Source organism: Dinoponera quadriceps, unplaced genomic scaffold (genome assembly GCF_001313825.1).
Source record: "Dinoponera quadriceps isolate SergipeBrazil2010 unplaced genomic scaffold, ASM131382v1 scaffold3, whole genome shotgun sequence".
Classification (NCBI taxonomy): Eukaryota; Metazoa; Arthropoda; class Insecta; order Hymenoptera; family Formicidae; genus Dinoponera; species Dinoponera quadriceps.
Window position 1 is genome coordinate 1,529,140 of NW_014554293.1, and position 21,374 is coordinate 1,550,513.

Consider the following 21,374-nt stretch of genomic DNA (forward strand, 5'->3'; position numbering starts at 1 on the left):
TACGGATAGTTATACGGAGAGAATGGTGTGGTAGAAATTAATAAAGAATTCTGTAACCGAGAAGCATATCGACATTCCGTCTGAGCTTATTATTCCGTACGTTTCATGTGTGCCGTCTATACGTTAGAAACTCAGCGAAATCTATCATTAGAAAATTGGGTGGACATGCATCGCCACGAAAAATCAATATCTCGAAATTCGGAAAACCGGAGCAATTTCCCGGAAAGTCTGTTAAATAGACTGTCGATAGAATTTATTTTGCTATGAAACAGCAAAGTTTTGATAGACGCGCATTGTTTCGGAGAAAAATATTTCGCAATACAAACAGGGAGACATTTTCCCGAGAATCGTGACGCCAAAATACGAATATCTGAGACAATCTGTCCCAGAATGTAATCCTAAAATGCAATTTTCCCAAAATATAATCGTTCCGAGGGAGAACTGTTATGAAAAAGAACCGAAAATAGCACACATAGTATACTATTAATATCTAAAATCTCAAATAAACAATTGCGAAGAATTTTATATAAAAAAAGACGTAACATTTTCTCCGTGTACTCTCAAAATTTCTTGGAACTTCTTAGGATCAAAAAGAGGGGAAATTCACTCAAAGGGACAGTAAAAATACTGTTACGCGGAATTACAAAAGCGAATGTTTCATTTGAGCTTAAATTGAACTCTGACCACATACGAATGAATGTTTTAATTAATCAGAGTTAATTTGTTTCGGTGATAGGGCGGAAAACGTCAGATTTACTTTTCAGTTTCAAGCAATGACGATCGCTCGACGCGATTCAGGGTGAAAAATTCATTTCACACGAATGAAAGATCACACGAATCCAAGTGACTCCGATTGTCACTCTATTGTTCGAGTGAAATTTCACTCCGAGAAATTCAGCGAGTATTCTCCGAATTCCTCGAAGTGAAATTTCGCTCAAAATAGGTAATAACATTCACTCGACTGTACTCCGCGAGTAAAAGTTTTACCTTCAGAAATTTATAGAATAGAGAAGGTGAGATTTATTTAAGGTAAACGTGATTTTTTCCGCGGCGATGCAAAGTTTATCTTCCTTTCTTCGCGGGTAGAATCGCGTATTTTGGAATATCACCGACATTATTGTATTTTAGCCTCGAGTTTTATCGTCCCTATAGAAACTTCAATATATTTCTGTCTCGGCATCCAAGCTTTGTGAGGGGAACAAAGGATATAAATGCACATCGAGTAATGCGCCCGAAACGGCATTATTTGCATTCTAGCTGAATTCACCGCTATTGTGCTTCGCGTTAATTTTATTATTTTTACAATTATCCGTTGAATTCACCGCGGATTCTTGCAATTAGTCGTAGATGATATCTCGATCAAGAGATCGCGACGTTCGCGACGTTCGCCAATCGGTGTTAATGATATCGTACAAGTGTTAACTGTATCATACGCGATATTACGCGATCAACTGTCGGGAGATGTAAAGTGAGAAAATACAGCGATGAGAGCGATCGATATTCGTCGGTGATAAAAACGAAACCGAGGGCGATTACGAGACGGATCCGACGGTTGGCTGATTTTCAATTACCGACGTCGCCCCGTCGCAGATTGTCGCCTTTCCTTCGTGACAGCAAATGAACTCCGCGCTCTCCAAGCCGGTGAACGTCCAAGGCGCCGTCATATCGCACGCCTTCGCGTACACGGCTATCTGCAAAAGTGAATATAGTTTTGAAAGCTCGGAAGAACTCGGTTTTTCCAATTTTCCGCGGATTTCTTCGGTTTCTCTCCCGAGAGAGGGAAAATTCCGTTTAGAAACATTCACGTCCGGTTAAAATCCGCCACGTTTATTTTTCTCCGCGAAGAAGATAAGAAATCGCAAAAATCCGCAGAAAAATCGGAAGAAACTGGTTTCTTCCGAGCCTCCGAAGCGACAAAAATGAGGCGAATTGAATTTTCCAAATTAAAAATCGCTTCCAACTCGGACCGGGTGAATTTTCCGATGCGCCCTCTCGACGCGCTGATCGCGCTTTTCATTCGGATCACGTCAGTTAATGAGTGCTGCATCAAAATTCGCGCACATGCTCAGCTTCAATTATATTCACTTCCTCGTGTCATTTGCACAAATTTACTTCCATACAACAACTACGTCGGCGAGTATTCGTTTACTGCTATAATTATTTTTCAGCTTGATAAAAATCAAACGTGTCGCTCACCTTTAAATTCTCGACGTGCGCGTTCAATTTCTCGCAAATCAACGTCGGCGCCTTGTCCCGGGCGTTTTCAGCCTAAGCAACAAAAAGGCATCAGCTTCGATGTTACCCGTTTATTTCCCGATTAGCTTCTAACGATTATTTCCGATGAGAGCGAAATGATGTTGAGAAGAAGTAATGCGAGAGATTTAAAATGGAAATAATAAATAATATTAGGGCAATGTGAAGAAGTATATATATATATATATATATATATATATATATATACCAAGGCGATGCACAGTCGCTCGCACTTTTCGATGCCTTCTCGATCGCAACTCATGTTGTACTGAAGCGTATATTCCATTATCGGTTCCGTTCTCGAAACATCGAACGCCGCACAACTGCACGGACCCTCGGCAGCCTCCTTCTGCCTTAAAGAAAATATTCCTCATGACACTCTGTTATTTAATGACAGAGAATTTTTAGAACCAGAGCCGCGCAGGGTGACGGTTGCAAATAATTATTTCCGGAGATTATTTACAGTCGAGCGAACGTTCACTTATTCGGGGTGAAATTTCACTTCGAGAAATGTATGGAGCACTCTTTGAATTTTTTCGGAATGTAATTTCACTCGAATAGGGTGACACTCGAATCACTCGGATTCGTGTGATTTTTCGCTCGTGTAAGGTGAATCTTTCACTCTGAATCGTCGAGTGAATTATCCCGTGAAATCGAAAAGTAAATCTGACCTTTCCTACCCCCGTCACAGGAACAAATTAACTCTGATTGATCGGAACGTTCGTTCGTATGGTGTCAGAATCTAATCTAATTTAAGCTCGAGTGAAATATTCACTTTTGTAATTCCGAGTACCAGTATTTTCATTGTCGCTTTGAGTTAATTTTTGCCCTTTCCGAGTGAAACTTAGAGAGTACACGGAGAGAATATTATATAGTGTCTTTTTTATATAAAATCCTTTTGAATTTTTCATATTTTCTAGTTTTATTTAATTGCTTTTATATTTCCTGGTAATGCGAGAATAGGCTGCCAGCAGAATTTATTTCGTTAAGGGGCAATTATTTCTACAGACGGATAATAATGTCGATTCTTTTCTCGAGTTATTTTCTTTTAAAAACGGACACACGATAAATACGTTTTCAAATTCGGTCTCGATTTAAGCCACTCAACGTGAGCCCTGAACCCTGAATTCCGAACACGAATTTTTAAATAAACTTCTTAAATTTCTTGGAGTGAAATTTCACTCAAAACGTAGAGCGACAACTGAGTCACTCGAATTCGAGTGACTTTTCCCTCGTATATAGTGACTTTTCCACCCTGAATCATCGAGCGAATACCATCGCTCGAAATTGCAAAATAAACCTGATGTTTGTCACCGAAGCGTCACAGAAGCAAATTCGCACTAATCTGAAACATTCCCCCGGATCAGAATGCACTCTGAGCTCGAATGAAACCTTCACTCTGACGATTCCGACCGATAACATTTACACTGTCACTCAAAACGAGTGAAAATCCACTCGTCTCGTGACTGAGTCACGAAGACGTCAAGTTTTCGCCCGAGAGACAAACTTGGAGAGCAAGATCAATTCTACGAGTCCCAGAATCTGCTCTTTTGCCGCTCGAATTGCGAATATAATATATTCAGCGAGTCACCGTCTTACATCGCGAGAGGCAGGATCGCCATCAGGATTACAAGACCTCTCATCGCACCTCAACTGCATACCTCGTGTAACGAACGTATTTTACCGCGAGTGTCGCGGACGATCGAACAGTGAGTCTCATATATAGACTCGCGGCCGTCGCTCGTGTAGTACGTGCGAGCAAACGCAATGGAACGCGTAATCACGCGATACCATTGTTAATCGCGGTATCCTCTTGGCGGTTCGAATTTTACACCGATGTCCAAGCGACGTTCCCACAGAGATAATCACTGTCTCGCTGTAACTCGAGAATATATCGAACTCGCATGTATGCATGCGGCATGTGCGTACGTCGCAATGAGTGTTGTGCACGTGCGTGTATGTGTGTGCGTGTAAGAGCTATATAACAAATATACATGATATTTCCATTAATGCATGCAGACGCGCATCAACATTTAACGTGCTTTTCCATCCGGTGCTTCTTTGTAATATTCTGTTATTTAATCACGAAGGACTTTTAGAGGCGAACCACACGCGCAGGCCATGGTTGCGAATGATTATTTCTATGGGCAGATAATGTCGACGAAAGATCGCGAGTGTCGAGAAATCCTCGGTCTTTCGAACTGTATTGATTCCACCACTTATAAATTATGAGAATTCGAGGAGATATCGGAGTTGATAATAGTTTAAAGAACAACGCCGAGATGCACAGGGTTGATTCGCGATATACATAGTAAAAGATTTTATTAAATTTTAAAGTTAAAAGCATATTATGTCGACCCGAGGTGAATCTGTTAATTTAATGTTATATTAGTGTACTTTTTAATACATTTCCTGGGTTAAAGTAACACGAAATTTTGGTAGACGGTTTTCAACGCGAAATTTTTTATTCCGTAAGACGGTGGCTACCCAGCAAACACAAATATATAACAGTTGTCACAATATAACGAAATGTAATATAACGCAGACGTTGCAAGCAACATACATGTTAGCTGTAATTTCCCACTCGTACAAAGTTGCAGTTGCGCAACGTATATAAGACATAATATGTTACTGAAATATTATATGACCGTTATATAGGTTATTAAAAAAATTACATAACGGTTATATAGATTGCTGAAATATGTTATACAACTGGAATATAAATTATACATTTTCTTGCAACTAAGTATATGATTGTTTGCGACGGTTACAAACTATCAAATATCAGTTAATTCGCAAAAATATGTTTCTAAAGATGCAGTAATTATTTTATGTTAAAAGCGATACTTAGCGTAGTAATGTAAAATATCTCGCCATTCTCCAAATTGATCTCTCAGCTATTACAATTTATTTACTTCCATCATCATCAATAATATTTTCGCGGGAGAGATTGTTATTAATGACAGTAATTATTGTTAATCCAAAAATGGTACTTTATTAGGATAGACGTCACGATACAAGTTTCGCCGTATCATCAATCATTGTTCTTATGCACATTAACATATTTTACATACGAAAATGAATGCTATCTAACGAACGTCCTGCCATTATTGATATGAAGTTTTCATCGAAACATCAACATTTTTTAACAACAAGACCGTGTTTCGTTGTTTCAACGAATCTTTCCCGGCTGGAATATATTTGTATGACCGAAAAATTTTTCGGAACATATAATACGCTGTTTCTTATTTCTCTTCTCACAGAAACAATTATTCATAACTATTATCCTGCGTTGTTGTTGTAGAATTTAAAAATGTTTTGATGATTGAATATCTGAAGATTAATGATAATTATTCTATTATTTACCTTTGAACAATATTTTCTTATTTGAGAAACGAGTTCAACAGCTTTTGATCCTTCCTCTTTTCTATTTTATTTTTCTCAGGAAAATGCAGACAATGCTTCAAAATCGTTGATGCATTTTTCAGATAAATTAAATAACTATATATCGATAAATCCGGTGAAATTGAAACTCGTGCTGAAAATAGCGTGAAACCTCAATTTGTTTGTTTTAGCAAATTTATTAAAAAAGAAAGAGAATTTATTTGGAGAAATTTTGCCTAGGAAAGAGTGTAAAATTCTTTTAAAATTATATTTAAAATTACAATAGTATTTGTTATCTTAATATGGACTTACCACTTGACTACATCATTTATAAATTGCATTCATTATACATTATAAATTGTATAAATTATATTGTAATATTGATAATTTTTAATAAGACAAACATATTATTCAGTCATACTATTTTAAAGTAAAGGATTCTGTTTTATTACTGAGTCGTATTACAATCTGATTTCTCATTAAAAATAGTGGCGGCTCGTAGCGGAGTTTTTGGAACTACATTTTTAATAATACCCGATTTGTGCGCTAATGGACTGCTTGGTGCCATCTAGCGGCGTTATAGGGAATCAATACGCTTAATAGCTTTGAAGCTCGGCCGTTACGAGACGCTACTGTCGTTGATGAAAATTTGAGGTTGTATGATTTACAAAAATCTATTAAAGTTCTTGCGTGCAAATTGAAATAATATATTAGAAATAAAAGAAGCAGGTGAGAAGAAAGTTGTGATACTTTCGACTCGAGAGAGATATTTGTAAACAAAAAGTTATGTCACTTTGAATTTAATCTAACCTAACTTTCTAATATTTATTTATCCAAACGCAGGTATCCATCATAAAAAAAAAGGAATAATGATGAGTTCTATAATTTGTCGACTTTTCCATTTTTCAAGAAGCTCCGTAATACCGATTCAATGCACGATACAAACAAGAAATTATGCTGTGCTAGGTAAAATACTTTTATTATGTCAGTTAACAAATTTCCATCCAAATAAACATCAAGTATCAATATCATTATTTCAATATAATACTTTTCTATTTAACAATATAAGTTCAATATAAAATATATCGTATATAACATTTATATATCGTCGAGAGTACGAAATCATATTGATATAATGTTGCTGCTATACTTGATGTTTACTAGATTGTTGTTCAAAAAGACAGTTAGATGGTAAGAGATATATATATAAGGCGGAACTATATATTCAATATTCACCTTTATTCGTTGATCCTGTTGAAAGTGCGCTTAATTCTAAATTACTATTTTAAGACTTATAATAATAACCGTTAATAATAAAAATTCTTCCTTTTCGTAACAAAATGCAGGATCGAAGAAGACGGTAAAGAAGCCGTTGTTGGTCTCGACGGAGAAGAAGGAATTACCTGTAGAAACGGATGCTCACAGGCTTCAGACTCATGTATGCGGCACAAACCTGTTGAAGGAAGGAGGAGAAGATGTTGAGATAAAGCCAGACTCAGAATACCCGAGTTGGCTGTGGACTATCAGAACTGGTCCCCCTCCGCCTTTGGAAGAAATGGACCCAAATACGAAGCAATACTGGAAAAGGTTGCGAGTACTCGCATTAAGGAGAAACAACAAAATCCAATCAACCAAGCCATTTTAACTCATGTAAAAGTATATAGAGTAATGTTAAGATGCGTTTATACATGCATTATTGTTTTGTATCATAAGTGAGGAATGAAAAATTGAAAATCAAGGTCGTGTTACGTCTCGTTTATTTGTGCGGCTGATATCAAATTTTGTGACGATCGTGAGCTTGTGTACTGCTCATCGCCGCAATCGAACGAGACGTGAGCAAGATTACGATTAGAATGACTCAACTGAAAACCAATTAAAGCGCTCGGCTCGTGGTATGTACTGAAAGGGATAAGCATCTTAACTAAATAAACGAGTTTGCTTGGCTGTAATCAGCGGAATACATCTATCCTTAATGATAAATCGGGCGTTGTCTCACACCACCTATAAGGAAGTAGGCGACTATCGTCTTTACTATCGTAATTCCCGGCGATTTAGTTTATTTGCTTGCACTCTCCGGGATCTTTGTTGCGGCAAGATATAAAGGTTGCACCAATAGACTCATTTGAGCGTTCACGCACGGAGCGGTCCGCGCGAAAATATTCGTTGTGATCGGTAGACGACCCTCAACCGTGTGAAAAGCGTCATCGAGATTCGCCGAAAGTGAGAAAACGACTCTGGCAGTAGGCACGATCGAAGGTAATCGATAAAACGTAAAGATAATCAATAATTTATTTCTATGAAATACTGATTGCACGTATATTTCTGGCCACACTCTCCGTCTCTGTTTCGATTTTCGTAAGCCAAACGCGATCGATCGCTGGTCTCACTGATGCCCGTTTCTACCTTCATCATGGTTTGAATCCAATCGTCGATTAATTCAACGGAATTAATCAATCGCATTGGTCAGTTGAACTGATCAATCAATTACGCCTATTTGTACCATCTTGATTTAAATCTAATCGGCAATTAACTGAACGGAATTGACTAATCGCATTCGCCAGTTGAACTGATCAATGCTATTAAATTCCGTGAAGATAATAGTTTGTTAAATTTAAATCATGATGATAGAAACGGGCACTAATCAACTTCGTTGAATTAATCGTCGATTAGATTTAAACCATAACAGTAGAAATGGACGTGAGAAGATTACCACAGCACAAGACATTAAAATCTAGAAGTTAGAATTTATTTGAATATCCGTAGCTAGCGAGATTAGAAAGTAACACGTTACTTGTAATGCCGTTACTGTCACAAATTGTCTTTCTTTTCAGTAATGATTTGATAACGACTTTATATTTTTTTCGTAACGCATCCTGATGGAAATATTTTGCTGAAAGTGCCACGAAATCGATGGAAAGTGAAGTGAAAGTTATTGAAAAATTATCAGAGTTGAGAAGTAACACGTTACTTGTAACTCTGTTACAGTTACTTTTTTTAGTAAATGATTTGGTAACGACGGTTTTCATTCGTAACGGTAACGGTAACGCATTATGTTTTTTGGATAACGGTAACGAATAATAATCATTACTTTTATCGTTATTTCGCACACGTACAATACATATGTATATGAAACGAGCAGAAGCGAATTCTAAAAAAGAAGGTTCTCAAAACTCGATGAAATTGTAACGATTACTTCTTAAATAATGATAACGGTAACGAGTTGCTTTTTTCAATGAGTAACGAATAACGGTGAGGAATTACTTTTCAAAAGTAACTTCCCCCACCCTGGAAATTACTGAATATATATAAAAATGAATCATAATTTCCCTTGTGAAATGTACAAGGAAAGTTAAAGTATACTCTTGGAAAGTAATAAAAAAATTTTGAAATATTAAGTATCATAAAATTTGTCAAATATAACTGAAAAGGGCGTGATTTTTAAAGAAAAATTGCTGAAATATCGATTAAAGTAATTTTTTACTGAAACATTGATGAAATGATAATGAAATGGGATCAACTGAAAGGGACTTTCAAATTTCGGTAAATTTTCAACATTATATTTTCAGTATAATATTTCCATCGGGACAGTTATATTTTTTGGCTGACGAATGTAATTGTTACTTTGCACATTATACTTCATATATATGGGACAGGCACAAGCAAATCCTAAGAAAAAGTCTCGAAGCTTAGTAACAAAGTAACAAAAATTGTAACTACTCGTTAACTTATCGTTACTTCTTAACTTATCGTTACTTCTTCTAAGTAATAAAAATTATAACTACTCGTTATTTCTAAACTTATCGTTACTTCTCCTAGGTAACGATAACGATAACGAGTTACTTTTCAAAAGTAACTTTTTCAACCGTGTTTCTGCCCACATTCTCTGTCTTCCTTTCGATTTCGATTTTCATTCATAGGCCGAACACGCGATCGATTGATCGATCGTTGATCTTGCCGAGAAGATTAAGACAGCTCAAGACAATTAAATCTGAGAAGTTAGAATCTACCTAGATCTAAAGTTTTAGATGCTTTCTCATTATGCAGATTCACACTGACCGAATTATACTGATGTGTGTGAATAATATCCACAATTTGCTTAACAATGTGTCAAGTAAAACATTAATTGCGGCTACTTGTTCACGCGACTTCTCATGTGCGCGACTAATGTGACATTTGTTCGTAATTATACATTTCTCCCAACATTGTTATACCAATTGTGCATTGTTACTCAACAATGCCTCGCACTTGTGGCATGTTTACTCGCGCGTAATGCAGCAAATGTGAAAAAAAACAGAAGAAAAGCATAAAATAACATTAAATCTCTCTCTTTCACCCTCCTTGACTTTGGATCAAAAATATGGTATAAATATCGCATTAAAATCCCTTGTTTTGCATTATTATAATCGCGGTAATAGCAGATCTTCGGAGGAGTATGCTCGAGCAATCGATCATTTCGCAACAATGTTACACAACGTGAGAAACGCAGTACTTGCATTAATGACACGTACGTTCGAGTCAAGTTTACGGGTTAATTATAGAATCAACTGTTCAAAGAAAAGTCGAAAATTGAGAAAGAACGAAAAAACAAATTATTTTATGACGCCCACTGCACCTGCACGTCCTTATGCAATGGCGATAACAATATGTATTCGCGTGAATTAATTAATTTATCGCTTATTAAGCGAGCAAATGACAATTGCGCCGCTCTTGGCGAGGTATATATAAGCCGAGGCGGTGAGTGAAATTTCGGTATTGTTTCGGTCGAATAACGCCAAAGGAATCGTTCAGAAGGTGAGGACGCCTTACTTGGTCTATCCTAACGATCGGTCGACACTCATCGCGTGTAAAAATCAATCGGTATTAACAAGAACGACCCGAGAAAAAGTGTCCGTATAATTATACATGAGAAATTTTCTTTCCCGGGGAAAGAATGAAGAAAGAAATATCTGCGTTGAAGAAAAAGAAATTCGATTAATTGCACAGAAGTTACGCACTCGTGTGACTCGTTTAAGTCGGAAACTGGTATTTACAGCTGTTACTTGAAGTTCTCGTCTCATATAAATATTCCAATTTTAATTGAGATTTAATGTTCTTCGGTGGAATAACATCCCAGACAGCGCAATGTCGAAAATTGGGACGTGAGATGTCTTTTAGACCTTTGAAAAATATCTTAAAGACATCTTAAACACGACTTCGAGACGTTTCATGCCCTGATTTTGGACATCTCTGCTGTCTGAGATGTCACTTATAGATATAATTGCGGTCAAATTGAAAAAGTCACGCGTCTAAGTTTTCATATGAATGAACTGAAAGACTCAAATCTAACTCCAAATTCAGACCCGTGAGTGTCTTCTCTCTGAGATGAGTTGCGAGTAACGACTATTAACGCGAACCTAAAATTCCACGAACAAGTGTTCATCTCGCCAAACCGATGAATTTGCAGATGAACCGTTGGCTACTCGTTTTGGCGGCAGTGGCTGCTTTGGCTTCCGCTGCGTCGGCTAATAATGAACGTAAGTACCAATTAATTAGTCAGAGTTCAAGAGAAAAATCACGGCGTTACTTGTAACGCCGTTGCGACCATTACAAGTTACTATCTTTCAGTAACCATTTGATGACGATGTTACATTTTTTCATCGATAACGCAGTTATGATGAAAAACTTTATATTTGTGTTAAAATCGGCCGTGGTTAAAACGTTTCGCGTTAAATGTATAATTCGCATACGCGGGGCGAGCGAAACCTTTCAAAACTCGGTGAGGATGTAACGAAAATCACGACTCGCTGCTTCCGAGTGACGGATTACTTCTTTCAAAGGGCAAAACGAGCAACGGTTAACAAGATACTTTTCAAAGGCAGCAACTTTCCCCATTCGACGTTTCTTTCGCTAGCGGAAAAAGTGTGTGGCATTAACATGGCATTTTTATTCGATCGCAGCGAAGATCGTGTGCTACTTCGGTAGCTGGGCGGTTTACCGGCCAGGGCATGGCAAATTCGAGATCAGCAACATCGAGCCGCACCTTTGCACCCACATAATCTACACCTTCGTCGGGATCACCGAGGACGGCAATGTGAGAGTTTTGGACGCGTGGCAAGATCTGGAGGACAACTGGGGTAAGGCCGCTTTCCGCCGGTTCGTTGAACTTCGCCAGCAGAGCAGCAATACGAAGTTCCTCATCGCCATCGGCGGATGGAACGAGGGATCCGCGAGATACTCCGCTGTAGCCGCCAATCCGACGACCCGTGAGAAATTTGTGAAAAATTCCGTGGAGTTCGTGAAGAAATACAATTTCGATGGTTTCGACTTCGATTGGGAGTACCCGAATCAGCGCGGCGGCAAGCCGGAAGACGTGAATAACTTCTCGATCCTCCTCAAGATGATGAGAGCTGAATTCGACAAGGAAGGACTCCTCCTCACGGCCGCCGTCGCCGCCGCCGAACCTTCCGCCTCTCTGTCCTACAATATCGCCGAAATATCCAAGCACTTGCACTTCATCAACGTGATGAGTTACGATCTCCACGGCTCCTGGGAGAAGCAGACTGGCCACAACGCTCCGCTTTATCCGCGCACGGGCGAGACCGGAAACGATCTTAAGCTCAATGTCGTAAGTACTTCCGGTTCTTTCCGTCGCAACGTTACGTTAGATCACTTTGCTCGGTGTCAACTTGGAAATTTCTCTCACGCGGGACACCCGGGTTTAAATCTCGAGCGGGCTCTCCGCCGAACTTTTGCAACTGAACCGTAATATTATATCTGCAATCGCGAATTTCATTAATACACACAGTTTTCAATGTAATTCGATCAATTTCACGATACCCGATATTTCCAAAATTTCCTACAATTCTCCACTCTTTTCTTCCACCCTTCGGCTTTTCTCAGATTTTCTCCAATTTCCCTACTCTTCCGAATTACACTTCGATTTTCATTATATTTAAAACTCTAACGTCTGGATTCTAAATTCGAGTCTACTTTATTGAGAGACAAGTTTCACGTAGCCGTTGTTAACGCGAGCTTAATTGAATGCAATTCACGCTTGAAGCCAATTTCAGTAGCGACTATATTTATATATTAACATTAATAAATTTATTACTATATCATTGCCAAACTATTGGATATCATTAATGTTGGGGACAAGGAATATTGCGACATGATTGTTCGCTGACAACCGCCTGCTTCCCCGCAGAACGCATCCATCCACTACTGGCTGTCGCAAGGCTGCCCGCCGGAGAAACTGATCCTCGGCGTGCCGTTCTACGGCAGATCGTTCACCCTGGCCGACAAGAGCAGAACCGGACTCGGAGCGCCCACCACTGGACCCGGTACCGCCGGGCAATTCACTCGCGAGGGTGGAATGCTCGGTTACAACGAGATCTGCGAATACTTGAAACAAGGCGGATGGAGCGTCGTTCGTCACCCGGAGCACCGCACTCCGTACGCCTACAAGGACAACCAATGGGTCGGCTACGACGATATAGAGTAAGCGCCATTCAATCTCATTCTCTCGCGTCATCCTCTTCGTCACGCCGGGCGGAGATACGAATTCCGTGGGACTCGGGCGTTACGTGTCGTTCCTTGCTCCGCAGATCTCTCACCGAGAAGATGAAATACATCAAATCCTTGGGTCTCGGCGGCGCGATGATGTGGAGTATCGAGACCGACGACTTCAAGGGCCTGTGCGGCGAGAAATACCCTCTGCTGAAGACACTGAACGCCGGACTGAGAGGAGGAGTCCCGGTACCGCCACCTGTGATCCCCGAGGTTCCCGACAAGCCGGAAGTGAACCCGCCAGAGGTGACGCAGACACCTCCGGTAATGACGGCACCACCTCCACCTCCCAATGGCGTCTGCAAGAAGGAAGGCTACGTGCGAGACGAGCAGGATTGCAGCGTGTTTTACCAGTGCACGAACGTCGGCGGCCAATTGCAAGCGCAGAGGTTCCACTGCGCGAGCGGGCTGGCGTTTGATCCTGCCCACAACGGATGCAATTACAGGGATCGTGTTGCCGGATGTTGATCTAAAAACCGACCGGACGGTGCCGCCCGACGTCGGCTGACGATGATGGCGGCAACGCCTTTCTACACACCCGGCGCAATATAAGAAACAAATATCCCCTCATATTCTGTATTACTTATGTAAATAGCATGGTTAATAAATGTATTTTCTCGTTCGCTCCTGGTAACGAATAATTCTCTCCCTCGGTACGTCTGTGAAGCCGTCTTCTATTCGTAGCTCGGCGGAAACTTAATGTACTCTCTCTCTCTCTCTCTCTCTCTCAACACTGCACGTACTGAGGGTGGTCGCACGATTCTGTGAGCGTGTTGAATATCAGTCCCGACTGACAGTAGAACGCCTTCGGCACCGCGTGATCGTAGTCGCAACGGTAGAACTTGCTGCAGTTGAAGGGATCCCGTAGGTAGCCCCGCTTCATGCAATTCGGCAGAAGGGGCACGGTCGGCGTCTTCGGGAACGCGTGTAACGCCGGGTCCACCGGAGCCAGCTGGTCCATCGGTGATAATTCCTTGGAGTCCATCTCGTGCACTTCGATGAACTTCTTCTGCGTGACGTATGCGCGCGTTACCGCGCCCAACAGGAATAACAAGACCCAACGAAATGTGCACCGCATCTGCAGCAGATTTCGATCGGAAGAATTATCGACGGTTCTCCCCGATGGGAATATCACGCTGAGAATTTCACCGAAATTCTTCCCTCAATCGAGCCCATTTCATCATTCCGTCGATGTGCGCAGTTTCATTTTTTCAGTTAAATTCAGTAAATTTTGGCGATATATTTTAACTTTTTTTGTATTCGAGTATATAGGTGTATTGTGAACTTGATGAACAATGAGATGAAAGTTACGGGGAAATTACTGAAATATGTAATAAGTATCTCAAAATAAATCGTGATCTTCGTCGTGAAAGTCAATGTAATGCCGTGAAATATAATGAAAATTGAAGTATAATTCTGAAAAGTAGTAGAATTTTCGAAATATTAGATCGTGAAATTGTTTAATTATTATATCGTGAAATTTATTGAATTAAATTGAAAACTGTGTATATTAATGAAATGGGATCAATTGAGAGAGTATTTCGACAAAATATTTCCATCAGGGTTCGTCGGCCACAATTATTTAACACTGTAATGTTAGTTATTTATTGGATCAGTTAACACGTTTGCTACCACAGTTTATCAGCGATACTTTCCCTACAGGCTACATTGTGTTTGTTTTCATGTAATTATGTAAGGCAAATTTGGTTTGTGTACAAATTTTGAGTGAAGGTGAATTTGAAGTGGGAGATGTGGGCCCGTGTGACGCTGGTAGCGAACTTGTCAAGAAGTTTGAGCGTTTGACTAAATACAAGATACATAAACCTATTATATATATTCACATATATATCATACAAAAATTAATCAAACTAACAAAAATTAAAAGCTAACTAACGGAAATTTCAACAATCTTTGCCTACTATTTCCGAGATATTTAATTATAAACTTATATAATGAAACCTCATGATGCAAACAATTTTTTATTTTATATATTTGTGTATAAGATAGAAGTTTAGAAAACTATTGTAATAATGAAATAAACTTTCAAACATATTTTAATGAAGTACCAAATAACTTAAAAATTAAATCATAAAGTGAGACATAAATTTACCGTCAGGTTGACTTATTAATATTATTGCAAAATTATTTTTCTAATCATTTTAAACGATTTTATTAATGAAATATTAATTGGTCAGAGAATAACGCTAGAATCTCTTTTTCCGAAAAAATTCAGTTCGACCGTTGAGTGAAATTTAACGAAGTCTCGGCTGACCAAATTCTGCGCGCAGTAACGCAGATGTTTGATTTGCTGCAGATAGATAATATCCGGCAAAGATCAAGATTCGAAGAACTGTACTTACTTTGACTATTTATTTGTTGAAGTGTAAATTTGATGTAAATATGTACGTGTCGCATAAATCGTTTAGGAGTATCCACGTATTATGGTGTGTGACACTGATGTTGTGTGACACTGATGTTTGATCAACTGAGATATTTTCGTCTCGAAAAACTCTTTATATGCGAACAAGCAATCATAGCGATCATAGTGGAAATCTCATTTTCTACTAAGTTGATACACAACGCCACACATCATTCGACGCTATACGTAGAATTTATCATGTATACATAAACAACGTTTATCATGTATGACTTTATCATGTACTATTTCTGCGAACTATGATTTTTATAAAACTCATTTCACTGATCTCTCTCTCTCTCTATCTCTCTCTGCTGATGTAGGTCATGGTCGGATCACATCCACGGTCCATCGTTGCTTCGGAACAGTCTTCAAGAATTGATACAGACACACGTAATTATCTTGGACAAGAAACAAATATGAATTTTTACAAAGTTACATCCTCTCGTAGTTATCTTATTATTGTTTATTTCTTTTTCCTTTTCTTCGAACAAAAGTTAAACGACTGGCTTGTTCAGAAAGCGATGAGATATAAAAAATTCGCAACCGTGAACGACGTGCGGCATTATGTATCAATTAAATGGAAGTGGAATTCCCACTGAAACCGAATATGGTCTCAGGAATGAAGTGAACTTACAGATTTTTCTTTTTGGTTATTCTTATTATTCACGTATACTGAGATACAGCAGGGAATTGTGCGACATAGCTATACTTCTTTTCTGGTTCCCAAGTTTTTGTACGATTGACCTTAACAGGCAAAACATTGACTACATTCGTGGTAAGTTCTACTGGTCTAAGTGATCCAAAGAAATCTGTTACTGGCACTTTATCTGGATCCCTTTTGAACAAATCTCTTCTTACACCCACTGTAGACAGGCAGTAATCTCTTGGGCATACTTTCAACTGGAAGAAAACTGGTATCTTAGAAGAAATGTGGCAGGAAAGATTGAAAGCTAATGTCAAAATCATAAGAATGAGGCACTTACAAATTCACCCAATGTTTTAGTGCTGGATGGTTCCACTTTTTCCAGGAAATTTAATGCATAGTAAGTGTATCGGTCTATGATATAAACACCAATTGCTGGATCCACATGATGCTAAAAAGGATATATATCGATTATTATATAGATATATCACTTGAACGCAGTTACATAACCAAACTATTATCTGATAACTTACAGAAAGAGAATCTTCCCCTACTAAGCTAGAGGCAACCGCTAAGATATTTGGCGAGTAAAATTTCTCATACATTGAACTCGCTTGGCAAGTATCGACTACAAACAAAATCTCATGATATCTCCGCTTCTGCCACATTTGCTCCAAGGCATCTCCCAGTTCTTGACTTGTGATCTCCTCAGAATCTTGGAACTTCAAGAACCCATTACCACCGTGGCCAGTTAAATATATCAGGATATTTGAACCCTCATCTGTCAAGAGTTTCTTTGATCTGGGCGTTTCTTGCGCTAAACGACCGGTCAGTAATCTTACAAAATTTTCAACCGTCACTTCGTAGCCTCTGTAATCGACTTCCACATCGTCGCCGTAAACGTTAATATGTTGCTTGATATTATTGAAGACAGTTGCTGGTCTAGGATTCCTAGGATTACACGCCATATCGTCGGCTATCATGAGAATGATTTGCGAGTCTGGTATGCCCAAGCGCTTGACACTCCGATAAATAGATAAAACGTTCGCGACGTGCCGATAATTAAACCAGAAACGTGACGTGTCGACTAGAACGGCCCAATTATTGGAATGCTCAGTTTTTGCAAAGCTATCTGGTATCTGTAAGATTAACAATTCATTATTTTACATCAATCAATTGGAGTAGGAAAATAGAAAATCAAACGTAAACAGAAGAGAGATACGCACCTCCCATGTGTGACATGTCGCCAAGAGAGAAACCAATATCGACACGCAGGGTGTTAAATGCATCATTTTCTTTACAAACGTTAATTAACATAAATTAATATATATAAGAAATTTATACATGTGTATAAAATGGTAACGCTATTTTCCAACGTATAAATCAACACAGTTGAACCGAACCGGCCATTACGACTAGAATCGAATCAAGCACCTATCGACATAGGAATTGATCGATCCGAAATTTGAAAATATCGGGGAGATAATCGATTTTGAAAAAAAATTCGAGCATCGATACATCGCCCGTCGCTACAGCTGTTCGCATATACAGGATAGGATCCACTTGACGTTGCAAATGCTTCGAAGCGCCGTATGGACCAATCATATTTTATCTTTAAGCGCTTCGAAGTGTTTGCAGCTTCAAGTGGATCGCACCTACAGCCTCGTGGTTCCTAATAATCGAAGGAAAGAGGAAAGAAGCAGTTGGTGGTTCGTTGATCTCCAAATTGTTGCGTCTTATTTCTCCGGTTTTTTTTCAATCGAGGATACGCACAATGAATACGCAGACTTCCTCTACGAAGTTGAAGGAGTTACGCTTGCCAATTTCAAGGGTAAAAACGATCATGAAGAGTTCTCCTTACGTCGACACAGTCGGGCAAGACGGGTTGTTCTTGGTTACGAAAGCTACGGTGAGAGCTGCAGAGACACGTGTGTCTGAAAGAAAAAGGAAAGGAGGCCGATGCGTGTTAAATTGATCATGTGTCGCTTTGATGCGTATTTCACAGGAGCTCTTCATACATTACTTGACAGAGGAGGCACATCTGCAGAGCAACAAGGGGCCTTCTTTGGATTACAAACATCTAGCGGAAGAGGTGCAGACCAACGACGCGTTGGAGTTTCTCCGAGAGATAATGCCCAGGAAGATCACCGTTAGACAGTTCAAAGAAATGATGGCAGCCAAGAACGAGTCCCGCAGTAACTCCTCCGAGAGCAGTTCGGACTCGGACAGCGACAGTGACTCGGACTCAGATTCCTGCTCGGACAGTGACGACACGAAAGGGGGGAATGAAAACTCCTCGGGCAGCGAACAGGAAAGTGAGACTAAGGAAAACGGTAATTCGGTCAGTGACAAAAGTGAAAGCAGTGTTAAGAGTGACAGTGAAGATGACGGTAAGAGATGAGTATCTGGCGGAGATTATCTAATGACGATTATCGAATCGATCTGCGATATTCCCTGAGTGAAAAGTTATCTTTACAGATGTAAAGTATTTATTAACATTGGGAGTCACAATATATCGTCACCTCATAGGTCTCTATCGGTGTATTGATAATAACACAGGATCAAAATTACATTTAGCGATCACTTCGGACCACAAGAGTTCAGCCTTTTCAGGCTGGGAAGTTTTTGAGAAGAGAAACTTTGTGAAAAAGGCGAATTATTATTTTTACAAATGTACAAGCGACCAATATACATCAGTTATATATTCATCATGATATATTTTCCCTCATTATTTATCTTATACACACTATACAATTTATATTAATCGCCCAATAGTGTGAAATAAATAACGTTTACATTATTGTGTTTATACATAAAATGACAGTATAGAACCATGATCGAGATAAAAATAAACAACCGGTATCTTAATCATACCTTAATTATGTTGGTTTGTCTCTTAGTAACAATACATTATGTAAGAATGTCTTATAATGTTGTCAACATTTTTCGTATTATGTACACCATATAAATCTTGTTGATTAGTATTCAATTTTTCGTTTTATCGTACAACATTAAAAATAATCAAATAGCAAACGAGAATTGCACGCTAATCCTGATGCAACTTTTTAGCTTTGGGCGTAGCGAGTGTATCGAAATCGTACTCGTTTAATTTCAGAGCCAGGAAGTAGATCTCAGCGAGTGCTATAATTAGTCCACAAATTATACCTAAAAGTAATCGAAATCCAAAATCTAAGTTCCCAATTACGAGTTCCACTCCGATGAATCCGAAAGCGAAGCCAGCTATCACGGAAAATACAAACTGCGCAACGGCGATGAGTTGTCTGTTTATTTGCTTCACTGCAGAAGAAAATCCGTATTACGCGGGAGAAGAGATAGAAAATAACCAATAATATATTTACGGAGCGGGGAAAATATATTCGCCTTACTTTGGTACGAAATGCTGTCCTCGGGTAAGAATTTCCGTGCGGAATCGATGCTCTTCGTCATCGCTTGATACTCCCTGGCGTTTTGTTGCGCCTTTAACTTCTGTATTCTAGCCTCCAACTCTGGATTCCTCGGTGTGACCTCTGGCGACGGCAGTATCACGTCAGAATCGTCAAAAAGCTCGTGCATGTAAACTTTCTCGGTTGCACTTTTTCTGTATTCCGCTAAATATCTGCTCAGCCACCTGAGATCCTCGATTTTTAACGTAACACTCGCGATCTCCCTCTTAGATTTCTTAGACGCTTCGATTAAAGATACGACGCCAATCGGCGCATCATTTGCGTCTCTTGCGTTCTTGGTGATAAAATCTATCAGTTTTACAGATGGCTTTATTCTCACGGCAGCGTCCACAATTGACTCCAGCGGCATATTTGTGCGATTCCTCTGTAAGCTTTTCCAAAGAAAATTTCACTAATCAGATTAATGCTAGGAAAAGATGTAGTCGAATACTGAGAAACCGATTTCAAAATGTGTCGCCCTATGCTGTGATGTGCAATTTCTTCTCCAAGTCAACATAGAACTCCTGTATTTCGTTTTCTTTCTCTTGGAAGGTTCGATCCACCTTCTGACACTTATCACTCATATCATTCACAAATTTCTCCCACTCGTTTCTCCTGATCAATCTGTTGCCGTTCAAAGCGCTGTCCTGTGAACAAGAAACATAATATCTGGCTGTCAACACATCACAGACTAGTATTCTTTTCTCCAGAACTAGGTGAAATTTGAAAGTGGATAAAAAAAAAAGACTCAAACTTTATCTCAAAGCCTATTGGTTGTGAGAAATCGGTGGAAATGCAGAAATACGTGTGGATGGATCTGTTAATAGCACTTAAAACTTAATCTTTAAGCATAAGATGTGATTGTTAATATTTACACTGTCGAAATCTTCTTCTCTCTGCAAAACACGATTACACATGCTCAGCGCAACGTCCACGTTGGCCTTCAGACTAGGCAAATGGCAATCCCCAAGTTGCTCCGTGCGATCCAATTGGCTCTCTTTCAATTCCGTCGCATATTCGAGTATCTTAAAAAGACGTTCCACCTCTCTATCGTTCCTCTTGTCCTGAAACGGTACGTTCGCACGTTAAAGTCCGCATTTCGTTCCAGACGTTTTCGATCGCAAGATCTGGATCTAGTTTTATCCGAGCGTTGATGCTGAGCAAACGACAGCTTCGAGACACAACGTCATCACGAGGATGACGATCATCGCTCACCTGAAACTCCCGCAAGAAGAACGTAATTTCTCCTTGGACGAACGGACGATGATCGAATAATCGGCTCCAAATCTCGCCCGTGTCTGCGGAAACGTGATCGCGTATAATACAATGTATTACCGTAATACTTAACGATAATTACGTCGGTCGTTTGCCGGATAAGCATACGTGTTATTAATTATCATGCGATGATCGCCGCACCTTTGATTATAGACGCCATATCATCGATAAAAACAGTCACGGAAGCCGCACTGCGGCTACACCGCGAGAGAAGCAGAGAGCTGACGAATCTCTCCTCTCTCTCTCTCTCTCTCTCAGTGTGGTTCCAGGAGTCCCAACAGGAGGATTCCCAATCAACACCAGAATTATCGGCCATGTAATTTTCCCCTAGGGCTGAAATATGAAAAGTGAAACGTTTTCGAATCAGAAAATTAACACTTTTCACGAGTTCACGTCAGAGAAGAAAATTCAC

The 21,374-nt window shown here is 39.4% G+C and overlaps 8 protein-coding genes across 9 annotated transcripts; 3 read left to right on the top strand and 5 right to left on the bottom strand.

The window, feature by feature from the left end:
- Window positions 1-1,532: 1,532 nt before the first annotated feature.
- On the bottom strand, window positions 1,533-3,896 carry LOC106742221. The gene is made up of 4 exons (XM_014614966.1): window positions 3,853-3,896; window positions 2,462-2,606; window positions 2,197-2,268; window positions 1,533-1,691 (listed from the first exon to the last, which is right to left on the bottom strand). Exons 1-4 carry the CDS (start codon window positions 3,894-3,896, stop codon window positions 1,533-1,535), a joined length of 420 nt encoding a protein of 139 aa, XP_014470452.1.
- Window positions 3,897-6,223: 2,327 nt separating this feature from the next.
- Window positions 6,224-7,586, top strand: LOC106743258 (39S ribosomal protein L54, mitochondrial). Of its 2 annotated transcripts, none has more exons than XM_014616914.1 (3): window positions 6,224-6,366; window positions 6,481-6,603; window positions 6,984-7,586. In XM_014616914.1, exons 2-3 carry the CDS (start codon window positions 6,507-6,509, stop codon window positions 7,280-7,282), a joined length of 396 nt encoding a protein of 131 aa, XP_014472400.1. In that variant the 5' UTR covers window positions 6,224-6,366; window positions 6,481-6,506; the 3' UTR covers window positions 7,283-7,586. The 2 variants fall into 2 exon arrangements, with proteins under 2 accessions (XP_014472400.1, XP_014472409.1); XM_014616923.1 differs by having other exon boundaries at window positions 6,228-6,291.
- Window positions 7,587-9,071: 1,485 nt separating this feature from the next.
- On the top strand, window positions 9,072-13,672 carry LOC106743272 (chitinase-3-like protein 1). The gene is made up of 4 exons (XM_014616949.1): window positions 9,072-11,150; window positions 11,574-12,241; window positions 12,821-13,113; window positions 13,221-13,672. The coding sequence occupies exons 1-4, from the start codon at window positions 11,069-11,071 to the stop codon at window positions 13,648-13,650; spliced, it is 1,473 nt and encodes a 490-aa protein (XP_014472435.1). The 5' UTR covers window positions 9,072-11,068; the 3' UTR covers window positions 13,651-13,672.
- Window positions 13,673-13,692: 20 nt separating this feature from the next.
- LOC106743266 lies at window positions 13,693-15,761 on the bottom strand. Its single transcript, XM_014616937.1, has 2 exons — window positions 15,543-15,761; window positions 13,693-14,260 (listed from the first exon to the last, which is right to left on the bottom strand). Exon 2 carries the CDS (start codon window positions 14,258-14,260, stop codon window positions 13,910-13,912), a length of 351 nt encoding a protein of 116 aa, XP_014472423.1. The 5' UTR covers window positions 15,543-15,761; the 3' UTR covers window positions 13,693-13,909.
- A 477-nt stretch (window positions 15,762-16,238) lies between these two features.
- Window positions 16,239-17,668, bottom strand: LOC106743297 (putative GPI-anchor transamidase). The gene is made up of 4 exons (XM_014617007.1): window positions 17,471-17,668; window positions 16,778-17,383; window positions 16,585-16,695; window positions 16,239-16,501 (listed from the first exon to the last, which is right to left on the bottom strand). The coding sequence occupies exons 1-4, from the start codon at window positions 17,534-17,536 to the stop codon at window positions 16,265-16,267; spliced, it is 1,020 nt and encodes a 339-aa protein (XP_014472493.1). The 5' UTR covers window positions 17,537-17,668; the 3' UTR covers window positions 16,239-16,264.
- Window positions 17,669-17,876: 208 nt separating this feature from the next.
- On the top strand, window positions 17,877-18,952 carry LOC106743310 (chromatin accessibility complex protein 1). Its single transcript, XM_014617027.1, has 2 exons — window positions 17,877-18,153; window positions 18,250-18,952. The coding sequence occupies exons 1-2, from the start codon at window positions 18,019-18,021 to the stop codon at window positions 18,643-18,645; spliced, it is 531 nt and encodes a 176-aa protein (XP_014472513.1). The 5' UTR covers window positions 17,877-18,018; the 3' UTR covers window positions 18,646-18,952.
- LOC106743303 (transmembrane protein 199) lies at window positions 18,936-20,073 on the bottom strand. The gene is made up of 2 exons (XM_014617014.1): window positions 19,631-20,073; window positions 18,936-19,541 (listed from the first exon to the last, which is right to left on the bottom strand). The coding sequence occupies exons 1-2, from the start codon at window positions 20,055-20,057 to the stop codon at window positions 19,291-19,293; spliced, it is 678 nt and encodes a 225-aa protein (XP_014472500.1). The 5' UTR covers window positions 20,058-20,073; the 3' UTR covers window positions 18,936-19,290.
- Window positions 20,072-21,213, bottom strand: LOC106743315 (biogenesis of lysosome-related organelles complex 1 subunit 5). Its single transcript, XM_014617040.1, has 4 exons — window positions 21,104-21,213; window positions 20,903-20,985; window positions 20,563-20,751; window positions 20,072-20,334 (listed from the first exon to the last, which is right to left on the bottom strand). The coding sequence occupies exons 1-4, from the start codon at window positions 21,120-21,122 to the stop codon at window positions 20,167-20,169; spliced, it is 459 nt and encodes a 152-aa protein (XP_014472526.1). The 5' UTR covers window positions 21,123-21,213; the 3' UTR covers window positions 20,072-20,166.
- Window positions 21,214-21,374: the final 161 nt, after the last annotated feature.